A 23,747-nucleotide genomic window follows, 5' to 3' on the forward strand; every position below is an offset into this window, starting at 1 on the left:
TGAAGTGGAGAGCACTCTACCGCATCCAGGAACAACACAGGGGCGGAAAGGAATCTTTATAAAGACGCGTCCTTAAAAGGACGTTCAACGCCACTGTGTTTTGCTCTTTTAGAGGAAATTACTCTTTTAAATAAAATCACTCTTTTATGAAAAACTCATGAGAGTTTTTTTTTCTGCGCTGTCGAAGCGCCCAGGGGCAAGAATGCACAGCCGTGCACGAAGGAGAAAGCCACTGTTGTGCGCCGTAAGGTCCAACAGCATGCAGAGCATCAGAGGAATAGCAGGAACTTGGTGTGTAACTCGCAGCAACTGCAAACACGACCATCGGCTCCGAATAAATTTTCTGAATGAACTCCCGTATTCGCCCCACTTAAATACCCGTATGTCCGGGGGCGGGATATGCAAATACTGTCTGCCAACTTCTCATTGGCCTTTTTTCATAGAACAGAGGTATATATTGGCGCTCAAGAGAGACCCCTAGTGTCGCTTCTCTGACACAATGTGGAGAGAGCGACAGAAGGGGAACATGCAATAAGAAATTATAAAACAATAAGTAAAAGTGAAAGAGTGAAAGATTTCATTACTGATTACAATTTACAATGAAACTGCTAAGAGGACCTTATTATTTATTTATTCATTTATTTGTCAGGGACCATGCACAAAAACGTTAATCTCACAAGAGAAGAGATGCTTTGCACCAGATTTAGCTACTAGCTCATTTCCATCTGCAGTCCCTGTGCAGGTAAATAAAACAATATAAACATAAAACACATATACATGTGTTTTATTCTACACACATATACATCAACAGTAAAATTCCAACATTGTACAAAATTAATGATGACAAATTTGAATACGTAAAAGCCAATTTTTAACATTTCTGGAGAACGTATAAAAATCAAAAAACAAAATTAAGATCATCAGGTAGTTTATTCCATTCTTTAATTGCCTTGTATGAAAAGGCAGATTGTGCAAATGCTCTTTTAGGAATTCTGCAATCTCTCTGTGCAGTAGATCTAGAAACCCTTGTCATCTGTTCTGAACAAAGATGTACACATCTTTTAAAATGGGGAGGAGCAATGTTATTAACTATTTTAAAAACAAACCTTACATTTGAATAAACAATTACATTCTCAAAGCTTAATAATCTGTATTTTTTTAATATACCGCAATGATGATACTGCAAAGATCTCCTATCTAATACTTTTATGGCCTGTTTATAATGTGATATAATTGGCTTTATAGTTATCTCGTTTGCTTGCGACCAACAAGAAATACAGTATTTAATATAAGAAAATATCATTGCATTCAAATAAACCCATGATGCCTCGTAATTAAGAGAATTTTTAATGTGTCTAAACGTAGCTATATTATATTTCAATGTATTAGTCATTTTTTTTAACATGTTTTTTAAAAGAAAGAGTTGAATCCAGAATAACCCCTAAATATTTCACTTCTTGTACATTGTTTAACTTCTGACCATCAACATAAACATACGGAAAAACTCTTGGTTTACTCGTCTTATTAAAATATATATTGTTACAGTTTTTTGAGTATTCAATGTAAGGTCTCAAGACTTAAGCCAAATTGAAACTTTTTGCATTATACAGGAGAGTTTTGTTGCTACTTGATCAGCATTACTACCATGTGCATATATGACAGCATCATCTGCATACATCAAAATACCAACATCCTCATCACACACAGATGGAAGATCATTTATATACAGGCTAAATAACAGTGGCCCCAGTATTGATCCTTGAGGGACTCCCAGATTAGATGATTTAAATTGAGATAATGTATTGTTAACATTAACACACGGAGTACATTCCATCAGATAAGATTTTATCCAATTTAACACACTAGAATATAATCCATAATTCAATAATTGAGTAAGAAGTATGGAATGGTTAACTGTATCAAAGGCCTTACGCAGATCTAAAAACACTGCTCCCACTGTCCCGCCTTTATCTAATTTAATCTTAATATTTTCTATAAAGTAACAACAAGCCGTTTCTGTAGAATAATTCATGTGCATTGGATGTAATAAATTAGCATTTTTTAGATGCTCTACAAGCTGCCCAACAATCCATTTTTCCAACACTTTTGAGATTATTGGGAGAATATTGATAGGTGTATAATTACATACTTCTAATCTATCACCTGCTTTAAATAATGGAGTTACCACAGCTGTTTTAAAAACTCTAGGGAATACACTCTCTTTCACTGACTGGTTTATAATATAAATTATAGGAGTAATTAAACTATCCTTGTTTTTTTAATAACCTCACTATTTATTCCCCAACTATCTTTTGCCTTTGAATTTGTTAATGCAAAAATTGTTTTATTAGCTTTTGTCTCATCTATTTCCTTAAAATGTAACATTCAATTATCATTCAATATTCCTCTGCTATTCCAATCCTCAGATATTTGAGATTCAGTGAGATTCCCACCTAATTTATTAGCAGACTCAATAAAATAATTCTTAAAATTATTTTATATTATAGATTGATCATTTTGAAGCATCACATCTATCTTAATCTCTGCAACTCCATTGTCCTTTGCCTGTTAATTTATCGATAGATTGCCAAATCGCTTTAGTATTACCTTTTGACTGTTTAATAATATTTAGATAAAACGTTGCTTTAGCCTTCCTAAGCTCCATTGTAACTTTATTTCTAAGACTCTTATATAATAAACGATCCATATTAAGACCAGATTTGAATATTTTTTTAGAGCTACATCTCTCAATTTCATTAATTTCCACAAATCATTATTCAACCACGGTAAAGACTGTGTACGTTTATTCTTCATAGTTGTTACTTTAGAGTATTTATTTACAAGTTGCTGAAACAATTTCATAAAATTTCACAGAATGTCTGACTATTTTTACCTTGAATTACATCATTCCAATGGATTTGCTTCAAATCATTAATAAATAATAAAAAATTTATCTTTGATATATTAGGATTTTTTAAATTTCCATTTTTATTGGATAAGGTTTTGTACCGAGTTTTAGACAACTAGTGTAAGATTGTGATCCAACAAACCTGTTAATAAATTATACATTTTTAATATACAATCTACTTTATTTGAAAAAACTAAGTCTGTCAATGTTTGAGATAATTTTGTTATACGTGTTGCCCTTTTTACGACTTGGGTCAAACAAAACTTACTAATAACTAACTTAAATTTTTTTCTACCTCTTTTATCTAGCCAATTAATATTAAAATTGTCTAGGTTACGGATGTAACCTCCGTTCCCTGATGGAGGGAACGAGACGTTGTGTCGGAGAAGCGACACTAGGGGTCTCTCTTGAGCACCGAATATACCTCTGATCTATGAAAAAAGGCCAATGAGAAGTTGGCAGCCAGTATTTGCATACCCCGCCCCCGGACATACGGGTATAAAGGCGAGGAAATACTAGAGTTCATTCAGGATTTTTCTGAGGAGCCAGAAATGGTTCGTCTCATTCCCTCCATCAGGGAACGGAGGTTACATCCGTAACCTAGACATCCCCCGTCTGTCGCTCTCTTCGAAGTTGTGTCGGAGAAGTGACACTAGGGGTCCAATTTAAATCGCGCCATGCCCTGAGCCGTGTACGTGTTCTGCTGACACAGGAGCGGGCAGGTATTTCTTACGTGCCAAACGACTGCACGTACCCTTCCCCAATGCTCCAAAAAAGTTGTTGGAATCCTTCTGGTTACCCTAGACAGGGGAACAAGGCGACGCTTGCCAACCTGGGAATGGGCCAAGCCAATTCTGCGAAACAATCTAGGTGCTGGACGCATGTCAAGATAAACTTGTGCGGGAGCATTTTGAACGGGAGTTTGAGCAGCGCTCGATTGGAAACTCGCAGGTCCAAGATCGGTCGTAAACCGCCGCCTTTCTTTGGTACAATGAAGTAAGGGCTGTAGAAACCCTTCTTCATTTCGGTTAGAGGGACAGACTCTATCGTGTCTTTGAGTAGAAGAGTAGCGATCTCCGCTCGCAGGAATTTGGCATGTTGGCAGTGCACTGCGGTAAAGTGGACGCCCGCGAAGGGGGGCGGGGGCCTGGCAAACTGAATTGCGTAACCGAGTCGGATGGTCCGGGCCAGCCAGCGTGACGGGTTGGGAAGTGAGAGCCACGCATCCAATCTCCGTGCTAGGGGCACCAAGGGGACGAGTATTTTTGATGTACCCGCCGGGGCTTAGCTGCGGGGCGGAGCAGGTAGTACGCCGTCGGGAGGCGAGGACGTGTCCCGAGGCTCTGGTGCTGAGAAAAGACTCGAAGCACTTACCTTGCTTCGCACACCCGGCAGGGGGCGGGTTAGTGACTGAGGAGGAGGACTTGTAATGCGTCCTCTGGACTCGTCAGAACCGGTCGGCCGGGGGACAGTCCTGGGGCTGAAGGTGGGTCTGGGACCGCGTCCAGCATGCCAGGACTGTTGAGATCTGATTGCAGAGTGCCGTGAGAAAGGCATTTGCAGGCCAGATGACCCAGAGATAAAAGGAAATAGCTCTTATATTGAGAATTTGGGTATCGCTGCCCCAGTTAAGGGGAGCGGCAAATGAAATAAATTCAAAAGAAGATTCTCCTCCCGGCCCTCCATCGGGGAACGGAGTGGTCTTACCATCTCCGGAGCTAACGTCTTGGGCTCTGGGTCGTCTGTCTTGCACATGCCCGTGGAACCAATCAAGTAGCCATGAGGGGGAGGGGACGGGATTTTCCCGTCCAGCCTTGCGCTCGAGGTACCCGGGAAAGCATAGCGGACCTCTGTGCATCAGGCTCAGACTGGGCACGCAGACCCGAAGGTGGCGGCGCAGACGAGCCATCAACATCAGATGCCGCTGTAACGCTCTCCGATGCAACAGTAATTATCGTCATCCAATTCCGGGAGCTCAAGGGACCGGTAGGCCGGCCGCGAAGCGTGCCGCACTCATCCAGAGCTCAGATGGGAGCAAGCAAGTGTGCCGGGGAGGCGGGTGGTTCACGGGGATTTACCCGACGAACTCAGCCCGTCATTGTCCCCAAATCGCCTTCATCGCTCACGGCACCTTCCCCAATCCCGTGGGAAAGAGGCGGGGGGCGGGGGGCGGCTGTAGTGGCTTTCTCTCATGACAAAAGAAGCCACGACTGCAATGCTGCCACAGTTATGTTCTCGCACTGAGAACATAACCCATTGGAGAGAAGCCTGCGACCGCAATGCTGACATGGCTATGTTCTCACCCTGAAAACATAGACCATTCATAAAAACGCTGCCTGCGTGTAATCGCAACCCAGGTATGCCAGGCAGTTTTTATGACCGTCAGAGGTGGGGAGAAATCAACCGCATCCAGAAACTACACAGAGGCGGAAACACTTCTTTAAAAAGACGCGCCCTGAAAAGGACGTTCAACGCCGCTGTGTATTGCTCTTTTAGAGAAAATCACTCTTTTAACTCTCTTAGAGTTTGGGTTTCTGCACTGTCGAAGCGCCCAGGGGCAATTTGCACTGCCGTGCAAGGAGAAATCGCCGCTGTAATGCGCCCTCAATCCAACAGCACGCAGAGCGTCAGAGGAATACTGGAACTGGTGTGATTTCAACCATCGGCTCCGAAGAAATTTTCTGAATGAACTCTAGTATTTCCTCGCCTTTATGGCTGCCAACTTCTCATTGGCCTTTTTTCATAGATCAGGTATATTCGTTGCTCAAGAGAGAACCCTAGTGTCGCTTCTCCGACACAACATCGAAGAGAGCGACAGACGGGGAACTCCCATTAAAATTATTTCTTTAGCATCACACTTTTTAAGAACCTTGGAAAGTTAATCATAAAAATTCTCCTTAGCAGACGGAGGTCTATAGAGTACAATTATTGCAAAGGACATTTCTGGAGAAAGCACGATGTGCTTCAATTTGCTTACACGAATATCCTCTTTAACATAAATCATAACCCCACCACCCCTACCAGACTCACGATCGCATCTATATATATTATAACCTTGCACATTAAAAACACTTAACGGAGTTGCTGGAGTCATCCATGTTTCAGAAAGACACAAATAATCAAGATTGTAGTTAATTAACAATTGCTCAATTTGCTCAGTATTAGACACAACACTTCTAATATTTAAATGTCCTCCAAATAAACCTTTTGGTTTAACTTTCGGGTCACAAAGAATTCTGGCATGATTTACAGTTTGAAATCATTTAGATTTTTGCTGTTTCAATATTGCCAGTTTTGTCGGCCCCAAAGTGGTGTCTTTGGCCTGTACATGTGAAGATGAACTAACTGACAACACATTTCCCACACTTTCGTCTAAGCTTGTAAGACCCTTAATCATTTCATTTGTTTGTGCTATACCGGAGTTCGAAAGTCCAGTCATGGAATTCACATCACTCACAGCATTTGATTCAGAGAGACGGAGTCCCACCGACAAAAGTTGTTCTGAATCGCAACTCAAGTCGGTAATACACTTAATCGCTCCACTTGCAAATCTCCTTCGGTCCACCATTGATGAATTCTATCCTTTTGAATGGCGAAGCTGTCGATATATCACTGCTCGCCCATTGTTTAGGATGGTAGAGAATATAGTGAATTGACTCCACGTAGTGATAAGCGGAGAAATATTCCTAGATATTCCCAATAGAATCAATTGACTTGATTCTTGGAATGCAAATCCCAAAACTGTTACACAAAAATCAATTCTCAATTGAGATAAGAAACTTATAATCTGCTTAAAGGTACATTAAGTTGTTTGGAGCCAAATTAAAAAGTTTTGCATGTTAACAAATGAATTGTGTTTTTGTTAAGTTTGATCTGAATGGTGTACACTCACATGAGATGAAGACTGTACTCAATAGTTTTTATAAAATAAAAAAAAGTGTTTTATTACACATGGTGCTGGTCACCTACTTCAATGTGTTAAGCCATGTTGAAATCGCATGACACGCGGTGTTGCACTAAACGTCGAAGTAGAGAATCCTCATGCTCATTGGCTGCTGCCTATGTAGATATGCTTGACTATGGTTAGAACAGTGTTGTTTGGTCATGCAAAGAGCAAAACAACGGAACATACTTCTTATAGTGCTTTAGAAGCAGCGACAACAGGAGATTCAGTAACTGTACCGCTGAAGAACCAAAAAAAAAGGTCTGAAGCAAGAAGACAGACTGTCAAAGGCAAAAAACTAGAGTAAGCATCGGTAATGGTTAGGCATCTACATCTTCATTCGTTTAGTAGCTTGGCCCAGCGATTGTTGTGGATTGAGAAAACCGTGACTTTGGTTGCTTGTTCATCAAAAACAGTATTCATGGACATGCAAAATTTGATCATCAAAAACAATTCTAATCTTTACCATAACATTATGTATCGCTAGACAACGGAGGTTTATTTTACACCAAACAGTTGTTTAATAAAAGGTATTAATGGTCTTTAGAAATAACGAAGCATAGACGGTCTTCAAAGATTATTGATATGATGGACAATAATAATCTGTCGAAGTCTGTTCGCTTCAATCCTGACATTTGCTTTTAGGCAAAATAATTTTATTATAATAGTAATAAATAACTTTAGGAATTACTTTAGCAAATTATATTCCATAGCCGGCGGGGGCACGTCGAAAGATGGAAGTACAGCGTCTAACAGACACACGTTGAGTTTAAGTTTTATGAGGACTCTCCATAGACAATGTTTTTTATACTGTACAAACTTCATATTCTATCCCCTACCCTCACAGAAAACTTTCTGCATGGTTACATTTTCAAAAAACATAATTTAGTGTGACTTCTACGCTTTTTTCCTCATGATTCCTCCACTGATTGTCCCCCACAACTCAAATAAGTCAGGTTTTACCATCCTTGTGGGGACATTTGTCCCCAAAATGTAGGGAATACCTGGACACACACAAATGATCATGTTTCCACACATTTTAATGCTAGTCACTATAAAGTTCAAGAGGAGACCCACGAGGTGACACAGGTGGAGATATCAACTAGGAAAGGTTTCAAGACAGGTTCAGCGATACACCAGCAAAGAGCAACTTCAGAAAACCCCATTCCAAACAGCATCAGCATCAATGAATCTAAAATTCATGTTAAACATTTTGTGACAAACTGTTTAATCAGTCTCAGTTAAAAGTCAAACAAACTTAAGGTTAAAAAAGTTCAGCATAGTAGCTCATGACTTGCAGTACTCCATTCCATTTAGTCTGTGGCGTACACTACAAAAGCAGAGGTTGACAGTCCCTTTAAAAATCTTCATTCAGCATACAAGTCCACTCAAACCAGCCACAAAAACACTCACAGTGATAGCGGTCACTGTGAGGAGTATGTGGTTGTATGCACAGCGCTGGTTTGAGTTGCAGTAATCTTGGTCGCAGCAGGAGTATGTGAAGGTTATGTTGTTCCCTCGTATGACAGAACTGTTTGACCTGATGCAGTTACTCTTGGTCATGCAGCCCTTGGTGAACAGAACGGAGGCTCGTCCAAAACGCCCATCAGCAGTGAAGCACAGCTCCTGTGCTGGACACTCAGATAAAACGTGCTTACAGGTCTTGTTGAAAGCTGTCAGAGGACAGTAGTAACACTGAATGTTTTCACAAAACATACCAGGTAGAAGACACATAAACAAGAGCAAAACACCTAGCACTTTGTGAAGACCTGGACTAAAATACAAGAAACTCATGTTGTTGGATTCCACCAAAAAGTTCTCAACAACCCTCAGCCCTGAGTTAAATATAACACACATCCACAAACCAGGTGTTAGCTGTTTCTTTAATTGCTAAATTAGTGAATTCGTTCAGAGAGACTTCTGTCTCTACAGAACAAAAAAATATTTTCCCAATCAGTGGATAATTTGGAAACACCCACCCTGGTTTGAAAATTCCCACAGATTGGAAAACAATCATTAATGTTCCACAGAGACCTATACTTGGAATACTTGCATTCAGAACACATGGGCTGCATCCAAATTCCCATACTTTCATAGTAGGACTATGTACTGAATTTGATGACAAACTTGACCAAGGTATGTTCCGTAGGTATGAGGTGTGTAGTAGAAATACATTCTCAGGCTGAGTTTAGAATGGCACACTACTTTATCTATGGACTCTGGTGTTTGAGGTGATAAGAAGTAGAAATCTTTTTTAAATCTATTTAAAAAAAGTGTCAATTTCATAGAAATGTAATAATGTTTGTGTCCATGTTGGTTACACACATTTTAAACAAATATTTACATTGGCAGTCAAAAATTTGAAATAATGTACAGTTAGCTGCTTTTGAACAAATCTAGACAGGCCCCATTTCCAGCAGCCATCACTCCAATACCTTATCCTTGAGTAATCATGCTAAATTGCTAATTTGGTACTAGAAAATCACTTGTCATTGTATCAAACTCCGCTGAAAGCTATTTGGTTCGTTAAATGAATCTTATCTTTGTCTTTGTGTTTGTTTTTGAGTTGTCACAGTATGCAATAGACTGGCATGTCAATATTAGGTTAAAACAAAAAAAAGAAACAGCTTTCTCTAGAAATTCATCAGTCAATCATTGTTTTGAGGAATGAAGGCTATACAATGCTTGATTGTAAAAAAAAAAAAAAACTATTTTATACAAAGGTGTACACTACAGTCTTCAATGACAAAGGACAACTGGCTCTAAAAAGGACAGAAAGAGATGTGGAAGGCCAGATGAACAACAACAACAAAAAAAGGATCTAATTTGAGAACTAGACACCTCACATGTCCTCAGCTGACAGCTTTATTGAATTATACCTGCTCAACACCAGTTTCATGTACAACAGTAAAGAGAAGACTCAGGGGTGCAGGCCTTATTGGAAGAATTATAAAGAAAAAGCCACTTTTGAAACAGAAAAACAAAAAGAAAATGTTAGAGTGGACAAAGAAACAGACATTAAACAACAGATAATTGGAAAAGAGTGTTATGGATCTTAATCCCATTGAGCTTTTTTGGGATCAGCTAGACTGTAAGGTGTGTGAGAATTGCCTGACAAGACCGCCACATCTATGTCAAGTGTCTACAGGAAGCGTGGGGTGAAATGTCAAACTGAGTATCTGGACAAACTGACAGCTAGAATGCCAAGGATCTGCAAAGCTCACATGGAGGATTATTTGATGAGAACTATTTGAAGTAGTTTAAATTCTGATTTATTTATTTATTTTTTCAAATTGTAATAGTACATTTTCACATTATTAATGTTCTGACAATACATTTTGATCAGATGAATGCCACTTTGGTGAATAGAAGTTCCAATTTCTTTCCATAAGAGCAAACTCTGTACATTACTCCAAACTTTTGGCCGCCATTGTATATGTACACACACACACACACATACAGTGCATCCGGAATGTATTCACAGCTCTTCACTTTTTCCACATTTTGTTATGTTACAGCCTTATTCCCAAATGGATTAAATGAATTATCCCTCTGGGGTCGACGGACATGCCCGGCATTTCAGCGGAAACAACTTAAAATACTTTTTAAGTCATTTTGGGGCATACAGATACATGTAAGACATCATTAGAGACTATAAAGAGTCTACTTTTTTTTGTCTACACTCACAATAACAACAAAACCGATCAATGCAATCAATGCTAATGGGAAACGCCCCCGACAGTGTTCAGAGGTTTGATGTAAACAATTAATTCAATTTACCGCATATTTGTAACGATACACAGGCGATGAAACTCCTGGATATTAAGGAGGAGTTCACATTTTCCTCAGAAGAAGAGCAGGACTCCGATTAACGTTTGTATGTTGAAGAGAGACTTGATCCAGCCGAGGACACAATTTCGGACGACTAAGTAATTTAGTTTTCTTTAGCTGACATGCTATTTTATATAAACCTGTACATATTTTACTAGTGGGACTGTTTCCAGACTTGCCAGCCAGGATTCAGAGTATTGACATTTGAAATATATCTTAATAAGCAAGTTTTAGTTATATTTAAATGCTGTTTTGGCTAAAGCAGGTATTTAAATTTTATGCTGTATGATATAAATATGAAATAAAAATAATATGAATGTTTATATCATATTTGAACTAGTGTTTATGCCGCCTCAATATCATAAACAAAGCTTGTGCTTGCAAATATCTGCTGAAAATTTAGCTTTGATCACAAATTGTATTTTACAATATATTCAAATAGAAAACTGTGCTTTTAAATTGTAAAAATATCACTGGTTTTACTGTATTTTTATCAAATAAATACAGTCTTGGTGAGCAGAAGAGACTTCTTTTAAACAGTAGTGTAGGTTTAAAATTAAGTCTTTATTTAAATAAAATTTACAGTCAGATTACTTCTTTTAACTTAAAACTTGATTTTGATCATTAAGGGGGCTTTCACACTAGCACTTTTGGTGCGCACCCCGGTTCGAATGACGTCAGAGTTCGGTTCGTTTGGATGATGTGAACGCTGTCTTCCGAACTCGGGTGCGCACCCGCGAACCGTACTCGGGTCCGCTTAAAAAGGTGGTCTGGGGTAGGGTTCATGTGAACTCCAGTACGGTTCGCTGCTGATATGAACGCAATCAAACCAAACTGCGGAAGTGAACCGCTATTGATGACGTATAATGTGGTCGTCAGTCTCACACGCGTCACTTTCAAAATGAGCGGAAAGAGTTTACTTTCGGGCGTGCGTGCGTGCGTGCGTGTGTGTGTGTGTGTGTGTGTATACACTTACCTTGACGAAAAGCGGGATTGACGCACACGCACTGCAAGCAGAGAGATGATTTCTGCTTGCCTTCACAAAAATTGTCTTCGGCGGACAGCCCGCTGTCTTTTGAACGATTTCAGTATTTTTGCGGCAGACAGACGCAAGTGTGTTTCTGTATCTTGATGTTGAAAACAAAACCAAAGGTTAAAAAAAAAGAACAAATGTGAACCGAGCAAGTCTATTCATTGAATTTTGACGCCTTTTCATTTCGCGGTTATCAAGCAACACGATTACGCACCAGCTGCAGCTTGATGACGCAAGCGTACCGCGGTTCGGATACAAATATATAATGTGAACACAGTCCATCGGGGGCAGGGGGGAGGGGGGAGCAATCGAACTCGGGTTCGGAACAGGCAATCGAACCAAGTGTGAAAGCCCCCTAAGTCTTCTCACATTCATTCTCTCTCTGTCACATTCCTCATTGATGGGCCCAGAGGAGGGTCTTTTGTGTCCTCAGGTGTAAATACCTCAATATTCATGATAGTTCACGCCTCCTCGCATATTGCCTTTCAACACTAAAATTGTCTTACACAAGTTAAATTAGTATATTGATGTGATCTGAATGGTTGATCAGGATGGTTTTCACATCATTTTGTAGCAAAAACTCTAGGCTACAAGATCCAGTTCTCAAAAGGCTTGTGGACAAATGTTAAGTATGTGTTATATGGCCTTATTTCAATGACTTAAAATTGTGTTTTTTCAAAAACCAAGCATAAACGTTATTTTCTCAAAAATACAAACATGTACACACACGTTGCTCAGATATTATTTTAGCCCAGTTTGTGCTAAATACAGTTATTAGACTTTAGCCATTAATATGTTTTTAAGCAACTGAAAAAGCACAAATGTCAAGGCATGTCAAAACCTCTCCAGGGCCCAAAACACCCTCAGACCCCAGAGGGTTATATTTCTCAAAATTCTACAAACAATACCCCATAATGACTATGTGAAAGAAGTTTGTTTGAAATCTTTGCAAATGTATTAAAAATAAAAATGAAAAAAATCACATGTAAATAAGTATTCACAGCCTTTGCCATGACACTCAAAATTGAGCTCAGGTGCATCCTGTTTCCACTGATCATCCTTGAGATGTTTCTACAACTTGATTGGAGTCCACCTGTGGTAAATTCAGTTGATTGGACATGATTTGGTAAGGCACACACGTCTATATGAGGTCCCACAGTTGACAGTGCATGTCAGCACAAACCAAGCCATGAAGTCCAAAGAATTGTCTGTAGACCTCTGAGACGGGATTGTATCGAGGCACAGATCTGGGGAAGGGCGCAGAACAATTTCTACAGCATTGAAGGTCCCAATTAGCACAGTGGCCTCCATCATCCGTAAATGGAAGTTATAGTGAACCACCAGGACTCTTCCGAGAGCTGGTAGCCTGGCCAAACTGAGCAATCGGGTGAGAAGGGACTTAGTCAGGGAGGTGACCAAGCACCCGATGGTCACTCTGACAGAGCTCCAGCATTTCTCTGTGGAGAGAGGAGAACCTTCTAGAAGAACAACCATTTCTGCTATGCATCTCAGGCCTGTATGGTAGAGTGTAAAAGGCACATGATAGCCCGCCTGGAGTTTACCAAAAGGCACCTGAAGGACTCTCAGACCATGAGAAACAAAATTCTCTGGACTGATGAAACAAACATTGAACTCTTTGGCCTGAATGGCAAGCGTCATGTCTGGAAGAAACCAGGCACCGCTCATCACCTGGCCAATACCATCCCAACAGTGAAGCATGGTGGAGGAAGCATCATGCTATGGGGATGTTTTTCAGTGGCAAGAACTGGGAGACTAGTCAGGATCGAGGGAAAGATGAATGCAGCAATGTACAGAGACATCCTTGATGAAAACCTGCTCCAGAGCGCTCTGGAACTCAGACTGGGGTGAAGGTTCATCTTCCAACAGGACAACAACCCTAAGCACACAGACAAGATAACAAAGGAGTGGCTATGGGATAACTCTGTGAATGTCCTTGAGTGGCCCAGCCAGAGACTCAGTGATACACCCACTGCGAATCATGTTGAAAGAGCCCTTGTTATAGGCGATTCTATTGTAAGGAACGTGGAAATAGATACTCCAGCCACTATTGTTAATTGCATTTCGGGTACCAGAGCGTCTGACATCAAATCAAATTTACAAGTGCTGGCTAATGCTAAACGTAGATTTTCTAAAATTGTTATCCATCTCGGCACTAACCATGTCCGGCTTCGCCAGTCGGAGATCACTAAAGATAATGTTAAAGAGGTGGGTGAATTTTCAAAAATTATGTCAGACACTGTAATATGCTCTGGTCCCCTCCCTGGGTGGTGATAGGGGCGTGGCCGAGGAATGCATGTGGAAATCAAGGCAGAGAGAGTACGGTTAGGATTGAAACCTGTGAGAAATCCCCTCTAACAGCTGTTTTTGTGCTTTCAGTGAGATGCATTTAAAAGGGCAGTCAAGACTGCCAGGGGGGAGAGAAAGAGAGACACATGAAGCTGTGTGTGCGTTTGAGTGTTGGCTGAAATGAAATAAGTTTCTGAGAAATTAAAGAGACTTACTTTGGATTGTTATCCGGCTACCGCTTCCTCCTTTGGAGAGAGTTAGAACCTTGTCACAGTAATTCATTTAAACATTATTCCAGATTGTTCTGCACCTAGCAAAGATTCAGCACTGGATAAACATGGAAATGTTTTTGATCCCTTCTGTTCTAGTGTGCTAAGGGGCCGTCGTGCCTTGAATGTTTACAGTTACAATACTGTTTTGAATGTCGGCTACAATGTTTACTTAAAATAAAGCCTTTTGCAACATGGTGAACAATACATTGCAGCTTTAGAATATAAGCTCCCGGTGAATGTAAATTATAATTTTGGAGAATTATAATGTTTTGGTAACTATTTCTTCTAAAGCTTTCTTCAAACACAGAAAAGTGTAGCAATACCAGCCTCAAACTGATTTAAATGATGGTTGCAGTCTTTCTGCAACAAGTTCACTAAATAAGCCTAATCCATCTCACTTGTTTAAACCTTCAAGTTAAAAAAACTTTGTTAAAGGTGTATTCAGTAACTTTTGTCTTTGTGTTATCTTGGACTTACACTGACACCTAGCAGCTTGTATGCAGCATCATTTAAAATCAATAGTTTTCAGTTTCAGATGCCATTGTAGAAATGTAGCATAGTCAGCCATGATTACTTTAATCAATGAGTGAAAGTGTCAATTAACAGGATGGTTACTGAGATGAATAGAGTAGTATTCAGCTGGTCATGTTATTCTAACATGGCAGCCCCCACTCCATGTAGAATAAAACAGCTTTAATAAGGTTACTGATATGACTGTAGTCTTCATTTTTATGTGAGTGCTCATGATTTCCTACATATATTGCAAAATTACAATTCATGTCTTTAGGAGTTAAACTTTTTTATTGAGGAAAAAATTACTGAGTGCTCCTTTTAACAAGTACAATTTATCAAAGAACCCGACTCACAGTTCTCCACCATTTTGTATTGTTTTTTTTTTACTTTTCAAATCTGACAGTTCCTCAGTTCCAATCGCTTTATGGGATAGTAAAGTGCCCTCTGGTTGCTTCAGAATCTCAGCAGATGCAGTAGTTCATCTGGTCAGGGTTCACCTGTATCATGAATACTGAGGATTTGTTTACATAGTGCTTTTTGCATACTGTGCAGCAGAAGAGTATACATATTCAGATGCAGGGATGGGTTTCCACCATATTTGTAGCATTAACAGGAAAAAGAGTTTAATGTTTACTTTAAAAATACATTGTTTTATGAACTGAAATATGGTTTGGTGAGTTGAAATCTATCTTGTCTTCAACTTTTGAAAATGTTTAGCAAGGGAGACACAATAGCCAAGTTATTTCATTTCAGACTCAAAACATGCTTTATTACGAAGTTCAGCAACAGCAGCACGTGTAGGTGACATTGTATTTAACACCCATGTACATGAGTGTTTGATGTGAGCCACAGAGGTGCTGTGCCACACAGCCCTGCCCAGAAAGTATGTGGACTCGACCGTAAAACCCCCTGCTGAAGGAGCAGCACTTATCTGGACTGCACTCAGTGGTGATGTTGGGGCATGGATGGTCTCTGGCCTCTGGCCAGTGGACAGAACTACAGCGAGGAGCAGGAACATGCCAACAAGAGAAAACTTAAAGGTTTGTGTTAGTAAGCTAGGCCTGCATTGGAAATGCAAAAATCCAAAAATTATACACAAAAACATTGCTGTAATCCAAAAATGATAAACACAAAAGCATAATAAAGTATGAATGACATTTTGAAAGCATGACGTGAAGGTTGAGACATGAGAGATTAGAGGTTGTTGCTGCATTTCCATTTTAAGGAGTAAAATTACAGGAGAGAAAAGAATGTACTCCATCTGCACTAACTAGTTTTGACTAACCTAAACTGGATTTGTTATTGGATTTACTGGTTGCATTTTGATAACAGGTCAATATTCACCTGCTGACAGTCACACAATCTGTTTCCATTGCTGCTGTAGAGAACTGTGGAACTGAGGTGGTAAGCAAATTAGCTCAGTTGACTGGTTCTTCAGTTTCATTGCAGTGTGTAATTGGTTTAATTAATCATCAGGAAACCAGGTGCAGTGAATTGACATGATGATTAATAATGACAATTTTATTAATATCAAAGGGGCTGCAATAGATAATGCCCCACTTCTTTTACTTTTGAATTGTTTACCTATACCTATACTTGTGACTGGTATTTCAGTCATATGTTCGTATGTTCTTGCATCAAAAACTAAAATCAGAAATAAAAAATTATGAATCAGCAATCCTGATGAAATAACAAACCGTCTTTAAACCTATGTTTACCCTTGTAACTTTCTGTGAAGGAAAACAATTATGTGAATGTCTTGCGTTTCAAGTTCACTAAATAGACAGAAAACAAAAGGTTGTGTCGATGAGTTGACACTAGGGGTCGCTCCTGCAGAAACCAGACATCTCTGATTTTGAGAAAAGGCCAATGAGAATTGGCGTGTGGAATTTGCATGCCACTCCCCCGGACATACGGGTATAAAAGGTATCAGTATCGCACTGAGGAGCCGAGCCAGAGACCCTGCGCTTTCAGCAGATGGTTCAGTATTGTGGCTGGCGGGACACAACGTCTCGTTCCCTCCATCAGGGAATGGAGGTTATGTCAGTAACCGAGACATTCCCCATCTGTCACTCACTCGACGTTGTGTCGATGAGTTGACACTAGGGGTCCCCATGGAAAACGTTACAGAACTGAACCGAGTTGCGCCCTGTAAAAGGAACTAAATAGTTCGGCTGGGGGCCAAATATATGGTCCAAGCTGGGGGGTGTCCCTCCAAAGAGGAGAACACCGCAGAGACCACACCAGGCCCCGAGAGGGGGGGGGGGGGTTAGGTGGAATACACACATGGTCTTACCGTTTAGCAGCGGATGCACATCGTGTGGAACGGCGTCGTGGTAGACCCTACCCAAAATGGGGGAGGGGTTACTACAAACACGGCGACCCAGGGCAGAGGGCCCTCTGTCCAAGGAAGATGCGGTTTACCAGTAGGGAAACCATTTTGCGAAATATCACACAGGGTTGCCGAAGGGGACAACCAGCACATGTGGAGCACTTACCACAGTACGGGGGCCTAGTGACTCCCGTACCGGTGCGGCAGCGAGCCTCTCTGAAGACTCGACGGCCGCTAGGCTAGGGAGGAAGAATGTCCAGGGTTCACACTTCTTGCGAACGCAACTGGGAAAAGAGCGCACGTCTTCACCTCAAGGGAGGGGAAAGGCGCTATGCACAAGCAATACACCCAGCCAGCTGACCCGAACTTACCTGATTTGTGTCTGCAGCCTCCACTCTCCCCTGGATGTAACCTGCCGTGACAGCGCATCCGCTGTTCTGTTGAGGTAGCCTGGGATGTGAGTGGCCCGCAGCGACTTGAGTTGGTGCTGACTCCAAAGGAGGAGACAGCGGGCAGGTTGTGACAAGCGGCGAGAGCGTAGACCGCCTTGGCAGTTGATATACGCTGCTATACCGGTTGTCCGTCCGGAGCAACACATGCTTGCCCAGGATCAATGGCAAAAGCCTCCTCAGGGCAAGTAGTACTGCCAGCAACTCAAGGCAGCTGATGTGCCAATGCAGTCGTGGGCCAGTCCAAGGGACGGCGACTGAGTGCCCACTGCATACGGCCCTTTGGGAGGCATCTGTCGTGACCATGACGTGCCTGGAGGCCTGGAGACCTGGCCTAGGGGAACTTCTGCCCGTAAGAATGCTAGGTCTGACTAGCGATAACACATCTTCGTGACGAGGACGCGTTATGGCGTCATGCTCGTCTCCCGACTCGGGTCTGCAACCAGTGCTGGAGTGGTCTCATATGCATCAACCCAAGCGGTGTAACCGTGGCTGAGGATGGCATATGCCCCAGGAGCCTCTGAAAGGATTTCAGTGGGACCAGCGTGTTCCGTCGTACGCAGACAGCGCAGCACTGACTGTGCACGCTCGCTGGTGAGACGCGCCAACATTGAGACCGAGTCCAACTCCATACTGAGAAAAGAGACGCTCTGGAACCGCTTGCTCTTTTCCCAGTTGAGGGAAGCCCCAAGCGGCTGAGGTGCCCGAGCACCAGGTCCCTGTGAGCACACAACATGTCTCGCGAGTGAGCTAAGATTAGCCAGTCGTCGAGATAGTTGAGGATGCGGATGCCCGCTTCCCTCAGTGGGGCAAGGGCTGCCTCTGCGACCTTCGTGAAGGCGCGAGGGGACAGGGACAGGCCGAAGGGGAGGACTTTGTACTGATAAGGCAAACCAGAGAAAGGGTCTGTGTCGAGGAAGGATCGAGACATGAAAGTACGTGTCCTTCAGGTCTACCGCCACAAACCAATCCAAATGCCGGACGCTCGCTAGAATGCATCTCTGCATGAGCATCTTAAATGGGAGTCTGTGCAGAGCCCGGTTCAGAACTCGCAGGTCAAGGATTGGCCGTAACCCGCGGCCTTTTTTGGGTACGATGAAGTAGGGGGTGTAAAACCCCTTCTTCATCTCGGCTTCCACCCCTTCTGTAGGAGGGAGGCGATTTCCACACGCGACGGGTTGGGGAGCACGAGCCACGCCCCCAAGCTCCGAACGAGAGGGACCAAGGGGACTATAGCGTCGGACGTACCGGCAGGTGGGGCCTCGCGACGGGGCGGAGCCCATGGTGCTGAGTCTAGGGACATTGAAGCACTTACCTGGCTCCTTGTGACCGCTCCCGAAACAGCCTGGGACGGGGGAGGAAGAATTTCGAGCCACGACCGCAACGTAGCCATGGCCATGCTCTCGCAGAGAGGGCACGAAACATCCACAAACGCTGACTCTGCGTGGGTAGCACCCAGACACAAGAGGCAGCGATCGTGGCCATCAGACGGGGAGAGAGAACGACCGCAACCAGGAAACACACACAAACGGAAAGACATCTTGAAAAAGACGCTTCACCGTTTGCGCCACTCTTTTAGAGAAATATACTCTTTTATTGATATTTTTTATATATATATGTATATGGGTATATATATATATATATATATATATATATATATATATATATATATATATATATAACAAAGTGATTCACTCCGTGAGCTCTTTTTCAGCTGCTGATGCGCCCAGGGATGTGTGCTCAGCACAACGTAGTATGCGAGGGGGAGGACCGCTGGAAAGTGCCGTAAAACCAACAGCTTGTAGAGATGAATGAAACAGCAGAGGAATTCAGCTCTGTGACTGCTCTCTCGGCTCCGAAGAAGATATCTGATGTGTATTTGCAGCGTCACTACTTTTATACCCGTATGTCCGGGGGAGTGGCATGCAAATTCCACGCGCCAATTCTCATTGGCCTTTTCTCAAAATCAGATATGTCCGGGCTCCGCAGGAGCAACCCCTAGTGTCAACTCATCGACACAACATCGAGTGAGTGACAGACGGGGAACATAACTGTAAACAAGTCAAATCAAGAAAATTATTAATTATATGGAAAAAATATAATATACATATGAATTAAAGGAAAATGCATTAAAAAATTATTGTAAGGCAAAGATTAAGTAATATTAATTGGAGCTTTGTCTAAACCTACCTCTTCCATCCAGACACAATGCTGAAAGGCAAGAGGAGGAGCTAAGACAGGAAATTATTGATAAACACAAAATTTCAGTCAGAAAGGTAAAGAAGCAGAGACACATAAACAGACAGGGACATCAGGTACACATGAAACATTTTATGCAGTTCTATATATGAGAAATACCGTACATGTATGTAAAATGTACTTGAAGACAAATGGGAGCTTGTGAGTGTAAAAAGGATGCAAGTTTCTGATTTCCTCTACAACCCTTGTTAACCACAAGAACTTGGTTAACGATTGAAAGAAGCAGACCCTTTTTTCTTTTGTTGTACTGACTGGACTGGTGTTGTTGTTCCTAAGTTCTGCTCTGCGCTTACTGCTCTTGCTTACTGCTCCGCGCTCTGCTCTATCGCTTTTATATTTTCATATTTTATCTCCTTTTATCAACTAATTTTAACTTAAACAAATCAGCACAGTGCTCAAAAGCTTGGACTACTATAAAAAAAAACAGAATTCTTTTATCCGACCAGCCTCCCACTGAAAGTTTTCATTCTAGGGAAGGGCACAACTGCCTACATTCAAAAGGATAAGAGAAAATGCCTCTTCTGGAATCTACTTGCTGCACTAACTGCCACAAACTTTTACAAAGGATTGCAGTTCTTGAAACAAAGTTATCTACAGGACCACCAAACCAGACGGAACACACAACAGAGCTTCGTCATGGATACAGCATACAGCCGGTGAGTCACATGAATCTAGTGCTCCTCGACAGGCCATACTGAGTGTAGAGAAACAAGCCGATAGACTTACAAATCGATGGAGCGAAAAACAGGGAGCGAGACCAAAAGGCACTCGAGACATCAGATTGTCACGAGCATCTCATATTGCCGCAGTAGCATCCTCTACCCCAGATACGGCTCTGACAAGAATTGCAAACACTGGTTTCCTACCACCGCCTATACATCTTGAGAACAGATTTGAAGTTTTAATGAATGAGGAATCCCCAAACGTGATGAATGTGATCGAACACAGACTGAATCAGCCAGTAGCTAACACTGATGTCAACTGGCGCTCAAGGTCGAGCAGACAGCGGCATTCAGCTCAGAGCGCAGCCGGGCCCAGGACTCTGATAGTGGGTGACTCCATAATCAGAAACATTAGCAGCAGGGATACAACTACATGCTGCCTTCCACAAGCAACAACCTTGTATGTAAACAGGGAACTTCAGAACATTCTGATGAAACATAAGACTGCAAATTGACTCCTCATTCATGTGGGGAAGAATGATATTCATAAAGAGCAGTCAGAACTCCTTAAGAAGGATTTCAATGAACTTTTTGAAACACTTAAAAGACTGAAAGTTCAAACATTCATCAGTGGACCACTTCCAGCAAGAGGAACAAAAAGGTTTTCATGGTTGCTTGGGCTTAATACATGGCTGCAAAAAACCTGCAATATAAAAGGAGTTAACTTCATTGACAACTTCAATCTTTTCTGGAGTCAGAGGCAACAGTTTCGACAGGATGGCCACCACCCAAACAAACTTGGTTCAAGAGTGCTAAAGGACAATATCTACTTATCCCTCAGTCATCCTTCTGCAGTGTGTGCCAATCCACTCAATCTGAATGGCACACATACACCTGGACACAGTATGAATGACCACAGGACTTCACTTCAGCACCTGAATGGACATGCAGTTGACAAATCACACAAGGACAATGATAACACCACTCAGCCACAACAATTTCTGCTCATGGACACAATCTCATCTGAGCCCTGCCCACAAAGTTCACCACAGACAGACTGTGTCATATTAGAACTGCTCCAAGGTTCAGCACCCAAGGAGGACTTTCTGGAAAACACCCAGGGAAACCAGTACAGCATATTATAGCCTCCGATAACACCAGAGCAACAGCCCCTCTCACCAGACACGTTATCCCTCTCTCCAGCATCTCCACATCTGTGCTTCTCAGAGAAAATGGAAGAACTGGTGTTTGCTGGAACCAAACTATCCCACTCTTTTGCTGCAAGCCCCCAGATATCAAGCAAAAAACGTCAGGCACCTCAAACACCTGCAGGCCCAGCTCGCCCTCCCCCTCCTCCTGTGAGAGCTCTTCGACCTCTGCCACAACGCCAGGGCTCACACCCTCCTCCATCTGCTCGAGGTGAACCAAAAACAACTGATACCAGCTCTCAGTGATATGTGTCCGGTCCCCGCTATGATAACAGTAACTTTCTCAAATGTTTACAAAACAAGTGGGAACCCAGTGTGCCTGTATCTTTCTCTATTGCTGTTCGATTACATGATAGAAAGTTTAAGGCCTTCAAAAGCCATTCAGCAAACCCATCTAATCTGGTGCCTATTACACACCAAACTAAGATTGCTGTGGGGACAAAAACTGTTAAGTTAGCACTTTTAAACATCCGCTCACTTAAAAATAAATCACTTCTAGTCAACGACTTAATAAGCACATACAACCTGGATTTTATGTTTCTAAATGAAACTTGGCTAGAAGACAGCTGTGCAACAGTCCTTAATGAAACATCCCCTCCTAACTTTACTTTTTTGAGTGTCTGCAGAGAAGGTAGGAGAGGTGGGGGTTTAGCTGCTCTTTTTAAAGATGTCTATCAATGTAAGCAAATATCATTTGGGAATTACCCGTCTTTCGAATATCTGGGTATTGTGTTAAAAGGTGCTCCATGCATTTTACTTATCATTATTTACAGGCCTCCAAAATACTCTCCAGTCTTTGCTGAGGACTTTACAGAACTGTTATCAACAATTACCTCAGAGTTTGACTGTTTTGCCATTGCTGGAGACTTTAACATTCACATAGATAATGCAGAAAACAATATGACAAAAGAAATCATAACTGTTTTAAAAACTTTTGATCTGACTCAGCATGTACATGGACCCACACACAATCATGGACACACTCTAGATTTACTTATCAGTAAGGGTCTAAACATTTCATCGATTGTTATTAAGGATGTAGCACTGTCTGATCATTTCTGTATTTTCTTTGATATATTAATCTCTCCTGCCATTGAAGCTAGATCTGTGTGTGTCAAGAAGAGATGCTTAAATGAGAACACTAGTGTACTATTTATGAAGGCTATATCTTTAACACTAAGTACAGGTGAAACTCGAAAAATTAGAATATCGTGCAAAAGTTCATTAATTTCAGTAATTCAACTTAAAAGGTGAAACTAATATATTATATAGACTCATTACAAGCAAAGTAAGATATTTCAAGCCTTTATTTGATATAATTTTTATGATTATGGCTTACAGCTTATGAAAACCCCAAATTCAGAATCTCAGAAAATTAGAGTATTGTGAAAAGGTTCAGTATTGTAGGCTCAAAGTGTCACACTCTAATCAGCTAAACACCTGCAAAGGGTTCCTGAGCCTTTAAATGGTCTCTCAGTCTGGTTCAGTTGAATTCACAATCATGGGGAAGACTGCTGACCTGACAGTTGTGCAGAAAACCATCATTGACACCCTCCACAAGGAGGAAAAGCCTCAAAAGGTAATTGCAAAAGAAGTTGGATGTTCTCAAAGTGCTGTATCAAAGCACATTAATAGAAAGTTAAGTGGAAGGGAAAAGTGTGGAAGAAAAAGGTGCACAAGCAGCAGGGATGACCGTAGCCTGGAGAGGATTGTCAGGAAAAGGCCATTCAAATGTGTGGGGAGCTTCACAAGGAGTGGACTGAGGCTGGAGTTACTGCATCAAGAGCCACCACACACAGACGGGTCCTTGACATGGGCTTCAAATGTCAAACGTCTTACCTGGGCTAAAGAAAAAAAGAACTGGTCTGTTGCTCAGAGGTCCAAAGTCCTCTTTTCTGATGAGAGCAAATTTTGCATCTCATTTGGAAACCAAGGTCCCAGAGTCTGAAGGAAGAATGGAGAGGCACACAATCCAAGATGCTTGAAGTCCAGTGTGAAGTTTCCACAGTCTGTGTTGGTTTGGGGAGCCA

General features: G+C 41.8%; 1 protein-coding gene across 1 annotated transcript in view; it reads right to left on the bottom strand.

The window, feature by feature from the left end:
* Nucleotides 1–710: 710 nt before the first annotated feature.
* The window catches only part of LOC127661499 (tetraspanin-33-like), a 154,939-nt gene continuing 131,902 nt past the window's right edge, over nucleotides 711–23,747 (bottom strand). The window contains exons 4-5 of the mRNA XM_052152231.1: nucleotides 8,265–8,546; nucleotides 711–734 (exon numbers count right to left, since the gene is read on the bottom strand). Coding sequence (XP_052008191.1) covers nucleotides 711–734; nucleotides 8,265–8,546 — 306 coding nt within the window. The remainder of the gene's footprint in view (nucleotides 735–8,264; nucleotides 8,547–23,747) is intronic.

The sequence above is a fragment of the Xyrauchen texanus genome, chromosome 21, assembly GCF_025860055.1.
Source record: "Xyrauchen texanus isolate HMW12.3.18 chromosome 21, RBS_HiC_50CHRs, whole genome shotgun sequence".
Lineage (NCBI taxonomy): Eukaryota > Metazoa > Chordata > Actinopteri > Cypriniformes > Catostomidae > Xyrauchen > Xyrauchen texanus.